Source organism: Oryctolagus cuniculus, chromosome 4, assembly GCF_051225735.1.
Source record: "Oryctolagus cuniculus isolate XC-2025 breed Fujian yellow rabbit chromosome 4, ASM5122573v1, whole genome shotgun sequence".
Classification (NCBI taxonomy): Eukaryota; Metazoa; Chordata; class Mammalia; order Lagomorpha; family Leporidae; genus Oryctolagus; species Oryctolagus cuniculus.
In genome coordinates this window covers 15,178,705-15,188,659 of record NC_142870.1, presented here as the reverse complement: position 1 = coordinate 15,188,659, position 9,955 = coordinate 15,178,705, and the positions used below count along the sequence as shown (strand labels likewise).

Sequence of the window (9,955 nt, the reverse complement as noted above, 5' to 3'; positions counted from 1 at the left end):
GATGGGACTTGAGCCAAACACTCTTGTACAAAATGCGGGATCACAAGTCGTGGCTTCATCAGTGTAACACAGTGCTCACCCTCGGATTTATAAATCTTAAAGCCCCTAACGTGTCCCATTCAATGATTCAAAAACTAGATTTACAATTAAAGCTGACAAACAGAAAGAATTTTTGTTTAGTTTGGATAACATAATTCTCAGCTAAGACACAAAGAGTTATTTTCAAATACTTAAACACCTATCCTATGTTAAAGGTATTGAACTGCTCCTACATGGACAATAGATGGTTGCAAAGGACAGAGATATTTTTCTCAATATAAAGAAAACATTTTTGGCAAGTACAGTTCTGTGAAAACTGAATGAACACATACAAGAGTGATTTGATGGCCAGCAGAAGTGTTGAAGCTGAAAGAGTATATTAATACTTCCTCAGAAGTCTTTTTCTATGCACAGTAAGCCTACTGTATATATAAATAAGCTACCAACCACATTTGCCTGCTTTGTAAATTTCAGTTTTGGTCACTGATTTGACATTGGTGATCCTACCCCAGTCTACCAATCTACGGTATACTCAACTTCAGGGACCATGACATTTGTCTTTAAATTAGACTTACTTTTTATTTACCATAAACCTTAGGATATCTATCATGTTATTTTTACTACTAAGATAGATGGTTTAATTTATATTTTTGGATGAAAACTTAGAGGTTAAATTACTTTTCAAGGGATTCAATATTAACTCTATTCAATTGCCACACCTTACCTATAAAACTAATAAATACACATGCTATGCAGTAAAATATGCATAAATTTCATGCACAATGCACATTTTACTAAATTTACTTATTTTGCAAATATTCCTACCAATTTCCATGTCAATATCAGCCACATACTTTCTAAAAGAGACACAATTAATGTGTTACAAACAGAATAAAATAAAATTAACAAATAAAAACCACGGACTTCAAAGCCTATCTTCCTTACATTTTCTGATTTAGATTATAAAATAAATAGCAGAAATAACTTCTCATCAGTTATGTATGTTGTTCTGCACATGGATAAACTTTAGTGAATGTGAAATAAGGCATAAGGAAAGCCATTCTTTTCAGATAGAAATGTGTTTATTATCCAAGAACCAGGCATGTTTCCAAAATCAAAATGCAACAATTCAGCAAAGCTAGACTAACACTAATCATGAGGCAGCTATAAAAGTATTTTATCATTCTTGTTACAAACAATTGTTGTGCTTTATCTTCTTCTTAGGCTTTCTCCTAGGCATTCAGGACAAAAGTCAAGTGCCGGTTGATCCTATGTTTTATGGCTTCTTTGGAAGAAATTTGCTGAAGTCTTCTGTTTTTGAGTTCCAGTTGGCCATGGCTATTTGCACTTGGTTTCAATAAGTCAGTAGGGAAAGGATGAAAAAGCACAGTTCATTATGTTTCATATAATGTTATCTCTCCGCTCATTAGCAAGGTGCTAGTAAGGCAGCTGAAAAAAATATTGATTAAAAGCCAAACCTCCTGAAAGAACTGGCATTCTAGAATAAGCTCTGAAGCAAAAGTGTACCCGTCCATCAAGGAAAGGTAGCTGATGATCATACTGGCAGGTAAGGGACAATGATGCTTACAGTAAAAAGACCGGCAATGGCTATATTTCATGTGGCATCTCCTCACTGACTCCAGAAATATTACTACCTATAGGATCAGACTTTAACACAAAGACTATTAACAAAGCAATAGAATAAAAGCTAGCAGGTGGTAGTGCCTATGGTTATCAATCCCTGGAGTTATATATGAGGCTAATATGATAAGGTTCTTCAGATGCATAAGGTAATTTGCAGAATGTTAGAGATTCTTACTTCACAGAATTGGGCAATTTCTAGCTGCTGTAAATGCTTTTTGCTGGTCAATAGCAATTCAGAGGTCTGCTACCACTGCATAAATATCTCAGAGGTGGAAAGGTACTAGGTACACAGCTCAGAGATGGCAAATTTCTACGTAAACAGCTTAGAGGTTGGCGCCTTGTCAACCCATAACTCGGATATCGGCAATTTCTCACTAAGTAGCTTTGGGGTTGGTAGCTGCTGGCAATATAACATGATGGTGAGAAGCTACTGGGTACAAAGCCACGATTTTGGTAGGATCTGACCCCCGAGTTCTCCAGTCCACAGTAATTTAGAGGCCAAAGACTCTTGTGTGAGTAGTTAAGTTGCCCAAGGGAAGTAGAGAAATGGCGAAGTGTCTGGCAGCCTTTGGATGCGTATTGAGTGAGTGGGTAGCAACGGGATACATACCCCTTAGCTTGAGTGCCTGGGCAGCAGCTGGGGGTAGGTCTGATATTGGTGATTTCACAGGCAGTGATGACTTGGCCTGCTGATGGGGAGTTGCAGGGCCCACAGGAGTTTGGCGGATCACAACTTGTGTCGCAGGTCTTGGGCTCACAGCTTGGAGATTTGCAGCTTGGTACTTCACAATAGGATTCTTGGCTTTGATCCAGGAGCCAGAGATCTCCTTGACAGCTACTGGGTAAGCAGAGTTCAAAGGCAGGGCTTACCACTTCAGAAGAAAGAGGAGCAGAAGTTGTTACCGGAATATAACAATGTGTTCTGTAGGATGTGGCACCGCCAAATGCAGGATAGCCTAGAAAGGACATGGTGCCCGACTGCATGTCAGTGTTAGCTGGGCAATTATGGTATGGCTGTGGCCAGAGCACATTTATATCTTTCCTTGGGATTCCCAGGAGCCTCTCTCTCTTCCTTCTCTCTGTATTATTGTGGGAAAAAACACAGTAACATCTCATTAACACTTTGTTTAGCCACAGCTGCTGATGTCTTCACACTCATAGAAAAGTAAATATTTTGTTTCTTTGAAGTATCCATCATTGCTACTTTAACACCACTGGTCATTCATCATATATAGACGATAGCTTTGGCAAATAGTGATTTCAATGTTAATAGGTGAACTCTCATCTATCAGTCAGCAGTTAACAAGAGTTCATGTGTCCATGGGCTTCAGCAGCATGGTTATTAAAAGGCTAACAAGAGTACAAGTAAAACAGGAACATATATTTACCCCATTTCTGGCAACTGAAAAAGACTACAGAATTTCATTATCTTCTGAAATAAGCTCCATATTTTGGGCTTCTCAACCTTGTTACTCACAAGAGGGGATAAAGCATGGCCCTATTAAAAACAAGAATTGATTTCCCCAAAAATGTGCTACACTCTTACCTGTGCTAGGCCATATGCTAGTGGCAACTTCTCGTATGGTGTGTTTGGAGATTTCCATACACAAGAGTTACAGCAATCCCAGTGAACTCAGCGACCCACACTGGGATAAAAAAAGAACTTGCTCTCATGGGTCAGTGGTTGCTAAGCAACCAGAGCCTCTACGAATTCCTTTTCTTGAAGAGTTTCTGCAACATGTAATATCAAAGACCAGTTTCTCAAGATTGTACTTTCCTAGTTGACAGATTATATAGCATGTGTTCCATTGTCTCTGCTGTAACTCAATTGTTATCAGATACATATTTTCCTCATTTTCCCCCAGCTAAACTTTACTTTTGATTTGCTTTCTTTTTCACATAGACTGTATTTCATCCCTGTGTTGAACAATGCAGTTATTTTTAGTCTATGTCAACAAAAGAGAATGACTGTGCTTAAAAATTTTATTTGAATATCCTATATGGTTCTTATATGCACTGTATATTTTTAATACTACTTTGAATTCCTTAGGGTGAATGCTGAAGTAATTTCTTTAAGATTTTCCTTTAAACTGAAGATGACATTTTGTTATTGAAAATATATATTGTAAGTCATACTTACAGTTTCACTGAATTGAAAATAGCAATGTGTTTATTAAAAGTGATAAATTCAGACAGAACAGTACTGACTGCTGCAGCAGGATGAGATGAAGGGATTGTGGGAAAATGCACTGTCCTTGCAGAAGACAGTTAGACTTCCCTTGAATTTTACTGCTTCTCAGATGGATGTGTAAAATATACAGCGATGTAAACCTACAGAGATTCTTCAAACTTTATTTTTTTAATCTGAGTTTTCCCAGTGCATCTCAGTATTTATTCTGTAAAGAAGGTGACAATCAGCAACTCTTCATTGAACGTATTTAGTTGTCTTCTAGAATTTGTCTCAGGTGAATAGGGTCATGGTTAGGGAAGTATCTTTTTAGCAAATTGTTTACCTGTAGGGAGCCTTGTTATTTTGCGCTGAAAATTTCAGTCTTAAGGTAGGAAAATAGAAAAGAATACACACAAAGCTGCTGGTAACCAACCTTCCACTAAGTTATCAAATCTGGGAGTACATAGAAAAGCTCAGAACCCAGTGGAACTTAATTTCTGCATTTCTCTGTCACACCACTGTTATTTCTGGCTTTTTAGTTCAGTTTCCTTGTAGCAGGTCTGAGGAAGAACAACAAAAACAACAGAATAATTCAGTCAGTTGTAAAGCCCATATGCTCCCTTTCTATCTTAGCACTAAGTACAAAGATATAGACAAGTGTAGATCCAACAAATTAATGTTGAACATTGTATAGCATAACTCATATTCATATCATGAGTTTTATAATGTATCTAAAATTTTGGCATGATAATATTCTAAACAAATGGATTTGCAAAAGCAGAATTAATTTAACTCATCTCATTGCTTTTTAAAACATTTGAATTAATATAAAGAGAACAGATTTCATGTATTTAATAAGTACAATTCTAATTTAAGCATACTTACCTCTCTTCTTCTCCCTCCATCCCCTTTCTTTATTTGTTTCTCTTTTCTTTATTTTTTGATTTGTTTTTATGTTTTCTTACTGACTCAGTACATCAAACTAACATGTATCCATGCCCCCTATTCACACCACTATTTGCTAAAATTACACCTCTACAGAATTTTCTTTAACTTTAGTCTTCATCAGGTTCATTACAATGGTGGCTTTAGCAGAAATTAAAGACCATTGTTATTTGGGTGACAATGTTTTCTAAAGGCATCAGAGAACATGAGCCTCAATCTGTTTTCACTTAATTCCTAAAAGGATCATGCCTTCCTTTCATTTCCCTATTTTGAGTGCTTCCCATGTGTGGAATGCTAAATATTGTCTCAAAATCCACCCACCTAAGATGCCCATTTCTTAATTTGGGGAACAAAAATTACAAACTAAAATTTTCTACCTGATATGGCAAAAGGAACTTTTTGTGCTTGGTTAAAAAATTTTGTGCTTGGAGAAAAAAAAAATCTGTGTTAGGCATTGTATATAACATTGTTTATAGGTTTTTGAAGTTGATTTTGGGCTCTGATATTCAGAACTCAGAGATAATACATTTCTGTTGTTTTAAGCCATGGAGTTTTGTGGTAGATTTCTTACAGCAGTCACAGAAAATTAATACACTGTCAGAAAAATATAGACAAATATGATAGATGCTCTTTAAGTAGCTTGCGGAGTTTATGTTCTAGATGTAGGGCAAGTTTTAAATGCAAGCAATAAGCTTTCTCACCATCAGATAAGTCAGAGAAATACTCACGCAATCTTAGGAATAAGACACAAACTTCTCTTTAATGACCCAGTAGCTTCCTGTCTACTCATTAAAATAGAGTTATGGAACTCTTTTTCCAATTTCATCCAAAGGTTAAAATCCTTAAGGATAAACAGAGAAGATGAAAAAAAGCTAAATTTTATGGTAAGTGGTTCTTAAAGAAAATAATGGTGAACAACTTCTAGACTTTTGGGTCACAACAAAATTTGCCTTGTATTTTCTGTCCTAATTCTACTTGCTAATGTTCCGTTAAATGATGCAAAAATGATTTCATGCTTTATGAAGTAAAATGCATGCAAATCGATACTGACATAGCAATTGAATTATAAATATTGAGTCAAAATGATTCCTGAAGTTAGCAGTACTAGCCTAAAACGTTGACCATTTTTATTTTACTTAAGTCAATGGATAAAATATCATTAACAACTTGAAAGAATGAAGAGTGATAGCCAAAAATCTGAATTTTAGGGAACAAAAGTTAATGAATATAAATATTTCTAAAATAATAATGCAAGTTAGTGGAACAATAGGAAACCTACTTTGATTCATGCTTAACTTTGCAGGGAAAGATGCTATATAATGAGATACAGCTGTATTAAGAATTAAACATTTTGAGGCACAGGTGTTTTGCCTTGCAATTAAGATGCCTACATCTCATATCTGATTGTCTGAGTTTGATACTTGCAGTTGAATTCTGACTCTAGCTCTCTGCCAATGCTGACCCTAGAAAGCAGCAATGACAATTCAATTAGATTCCTACCACTGATGTGGGAGACTTGGAATATTCTTGGCTCTGAGCTTTAACCCTGGCCTACCTCTGGAGGTTATGAGTATTTGTGCATATGAACCAGTGGATAAGAGAGTTCTGTCTGTATGTCTGTCTCTCTCTGCCTCTATTTTCCTTCAGCCTCCCTCTAAAATAAAATCTTGAGTTGGGACAACCAGGATTTGCCTTAATGAGTTATGAGTCACTCTCTTACAGAGCACCATTTAAATATATTTATTAGTGTGTAATCTTGAGCACCGTTTGGACATATTTATTAGCATGTAATCTTGAACAATTGTTTTTTCTAAGTACTTCAACAGCACATTCTAATGTAAAGCTAGAACTAACAGCACATAATTTGTAGGACTGTACTGGAGATGGAATGAGATAATATGTGTGAAAATACTTAGGGAAGTGTATGGCATATAATAAATGAGAATTAAATACTACTTTTCTAATTTTTAAAGCTCTCATTTAAGGAATTCTAGCCACCAATTAGGCTAAAACATTATTATTAGTTTACTTTGATTTTGCCAACATACAATCCTATAGTAATCATTGTCTCTTCTCAAATTTTTCACTGAAAATGAACAGTTCTACACTATGTAGTTAAAAAAATTCCTTCTTTGGCAACAGATCACTAATGACTGCTCTCATATAATCCATATTCCTCTGCATCATGTGTCATTATCTAGCTTCTGGGAGGCCACATATGTAGTTTTTAAGAACAAGGGCTCAACACTCAGATTTCTTAGCTACTGATTCTATCCCTGATGTTCAATAAAGTGCCAAATGTTTCTGTCACTCAATTTCCACATTGTCAAAAGGGAAGGATGGTATTTTTTCTTGTAAGTTGGCTGTGAAGAATAAATGACTTAGTCTACATATAATAGGAAATATAGTTATGTATAGTTGATGCATATATCTTTAAAATTTATTTGTTCTATTTTAGTTATGTGAAAGGCAGAGAAACAAAGATACAGAGTAACTAATAGACAGATAAGAAAGAGATGTCCTGTTGTGTTGCTGCTTTACTCCTCAAATGCCTGCAACTGTTGGGACTGGGCTAGGTTAGGGTCAAATGATAGGAAAGGAATTTAATCCAGATCTCCCAAATGGGAAATATGAATCCAACTACTTCAATCATTATCTTTGCCTCCCTCAGTGTACATTAGCAGGAAGGTGGAACCAGGAGCTGAGTTTAGACACAGCCAAGACAATCCAGATGCCAGCATCCTAAGTGGTGTCTTAGCCACTGTGCCAAATGCCTGCCTTTATGTAGTCAAGATTTTGATGTTAATTTTTATCATTATCATCAATCTGTAATCTTTCTTACCATTATTACTGAATATTATTTTCATATCATTATTGGATCTCACCTAAAACCCACTAAGTCTTGTATAGGTGCACCAAAAATGATAAAAGGAGAGAGGAAGAAATGAGGGAGGGGTAGAAAAACAGCACAATAGGCTATTTTGGCTAGATAACTATCATCTAATAAGTTATGTGTGGATCTTAGAAATTCAATTTGGAAAAATTAAGCAAGTTTATAGTAGTTCCTGTCATGTATAAGAAAAGTAAACCTTTCAAAGAGGACAAATGGGTTGACACCAATGAAGTTAGTCCTCCTAGACAAAAAGAGTAGCTTGGGTCTGTGGCAAAGATGGAATCATTTTCCATTTTAAATAAGAAGCTCTATAATTGAAGATCATAGTCACTGAGATATTGACAACTTGTGAGTGGCTTCCATATTAACATCACTTGGATGAAGAAAACTGAAGATAGTACAGAGGATAAAACATGTTTTTGGAATCCAAGTCATGTGGGTCATTGGACACATGCTTCACCTATTTGAGTTTTCTTACCTGTAAAAATGAGGAGAAAAATATCTTTCCATAGGTGTTTTGGGATGGTATTGACCATAAAATGGTACACCTCGATACTACAGGTGATCAATATGATTGGGATATAAAAAGTTGCTTGTGAGAAGAACAAGTTTCCATTGAGTATGTGGAGGAACTGAGTTAATCACTTACATGATAGATACAACAGAGAACCAGATTCCTAGCAATAATGACATCCTCTGTGCAAGTATCTATGAAGGAGTAGGGGAATGAGAATGATTTTTTTAAAAGATTTATTTATTTATTTGAAAGAGCTACAGAGAGAGAGGACGAGGCAGAGAGAGGGCAATCTTCTAACTACTGGTTTACTCCCTGGATGACTGCAAAAGTTGGGACTGTGCTAAACCAAAGCCATGAGCCAAAAGCGAATTCCGGGTCTCCCATAAGTGTAGCAGGAGCCCAAACATTTGGGCCATCTTTCACTGCTTTTCCGTAGGCCATTAGCAGGGAGGTGGATTGGAAGTAGAGCAGCCAGAACATGAATGGCGCCCATATGGGATGTTGGCATTACAGGCATCAGATTTCTCCAATAAATCATAATGCCAGTCCCCAGAGAATGACTTCTTAAGTTTAATTGTGAAGCAAAAAATAATGTTGCTCTCTCCATCGTCCAAATTAAGGTTTATGGTTAATCCCTAAGGTAGGATGGACATTGTAACTTGCTGTGCTGGATAGTAATTTAGAAGACATATATAGAACTGGTGTACAATTAGTTCTCCATGCTATTTTCCCTTTGCTTCTACTGGCAGTATTCCCAGAATCAGAATGATGTTGGTGCTGGCATAATGAATGTGTAGTATGAGTGATAAATAGACTATTGCAATTTTAAGCACCTGAGATTTTGGAGTTGTTTGTTAACAGTGGCAAAACAGTCTATTTTGACTAAAAACATTCATAATTTTTACTTGTTAGAAAATACAGGTGCATATTTAATGTTCAAGAAATATGACATATTCAAGTAGGATTTGAAAAAAATCCATCCTTTCTACTTTATTCAGGCACTCCTTTTCTTTCTTTAAAATATCTGCTTTGTAAAACTAAAAGTCCTTAACTGGGGTTGGCATTGTGGATTAGTGGGCATAGTTGCCATCTGCAAGGCTGGCATCTCATATGACTACTGGTTGAAGTCCCGACTGCTCCACTTCTGATCCAGCTCCTTGCTAATGGCCTGGGAAAAGCAGCAGCAGGTGGCCCAAGTGTTTGGACCCCTGCCGCCTATATGAGATACCTGAAAGAAGCTCCGGTTCCTGGGGAATGAACTGGTAGATGTGAGATTCATTCTCTCTCTCTCTCTCTCTCTCTCTCTCTCTCTCTCTCTCTCCCTCTCCCCCTTCTCTCTCCATCTCTCCCTCTCTCTGTCTGTAACTGTGCCTTTCAAATAAATAAATAAATCTTCATAAAACAAACAGGATAATAAAGAATTTAAAGGTGATATAATCTAAAGGTGATATAATTTGAAGCAAATGTATTTATAAATAATCATTAAAAGTTTTCTTCTTGGTTGAGAACTTATTAATGGTATAGAAGTCAAGAAGCATTGATAGTGGAAATGTATAACTGAAGAAATGAACAATTAAAATCACTTAAAATTTAATCCAGTAAAATGATACAGATTATAACAGTGACAACTAGAAGCAGGATGATCCATCAACCTAAGAGCAAGTCATCATCTGAAGGATCAGATTTCTTTACAAACCTGCCAGCCATGATACTGGGATGATATTCAGCATGATTTTCTAAACAGAGG

The 9,955-nt window shown here is 36.2% G+C and overlaps 1 protein-coding gene across 1 annotated transcript; it reads right to left on the bottom strand.

Moving 5' to 3' along the window:
* Positions 1 to 1,102: 1,102 nt before the first annotated feature.
* On the bottom strand, positions 1,103 to 2,760 carry KRTAP24-1 (keratin associated protein 24-1). The gene has a single exon (XM_002716788.6). The coding sequence runs from the start codon at positions 2,665 to 2,667 to the stop codon at positions 1,906 to 1,908; it is 762 nt and encodes a 253-aa protein (XP_002716834.4). The 5' UTR covers positions 2,668 to 2,760; the 3' UTR covers positions 1,103 to 1,905.
* Positions 2,761 to 9,955: the final 7,195 nt, after the last annotated feature.

Excerpts from the sequence above, each read along its gene's own strand:
- KRTAP24-1 (XM_002716788.6), bottom strand. The coding sequence starts at position 2,667 with ATGCAGTCGGGCACCATGTCCTTTCTAGGCTATCCTGCATTTGGCGGT.